General features: G+C 58.5%; 1 protein-coding gene across 1 annotated transcript in view; it reads right to left on the reverse strand.

The window, feature by feature from the left end:
* Positions 1–248, reverse strand: part of LOC119590512 (arrestin homolog) — an 87402-nt gene that overhangs the window by 2533 nt on the left and 84621 nt on the right. Inside the window, exon 9 of the mRNA XM_037939161.1 lies at positions 96–239. Coding sequence (XP_037795089.1) covers positions 96–239 — 144 coding nt within the window. The remainder of the gene's footprint in view (positions 1–95; positions 240–248) is intronic.

Raw genomic sequence — 248 nt, forward strand, 5'->3', positions numbered from 1 at the left:
CCCAACCGGAAACCAAATAATAACAACAACAACAACAACACCCAACCGGATACCGAATAACAGCAACAACAACACCCAACCGGAAACCAACTCACAGCGTCGACGAGGCGAGGCAGGTCTCCTCGGACTTCAGGCGACCCTCGATGGCCACGCCGCGCTTGTCTCGGTTATACTCGAGTTTCGGCTTCAGGCTGAAGGTCTTCGTCAGGGTCGCGCCGGGGACGATGGGGCACCCCTCCCTGTGGGGG

This window comes from Penaeus monodon, chromosome 27 (assembly GCF_015228065.2).
Source record: "Penaeus monodon isolate SGIC_2016 chromosome 27, NSTDA_Pmon_1, whole genome shotgun sequence".
NCBI lineage: Eukaryota > Metazoa > Arthropoda > Malacostraca > Decapoda > Penaeidae > Penaeus > Penaeus monodon.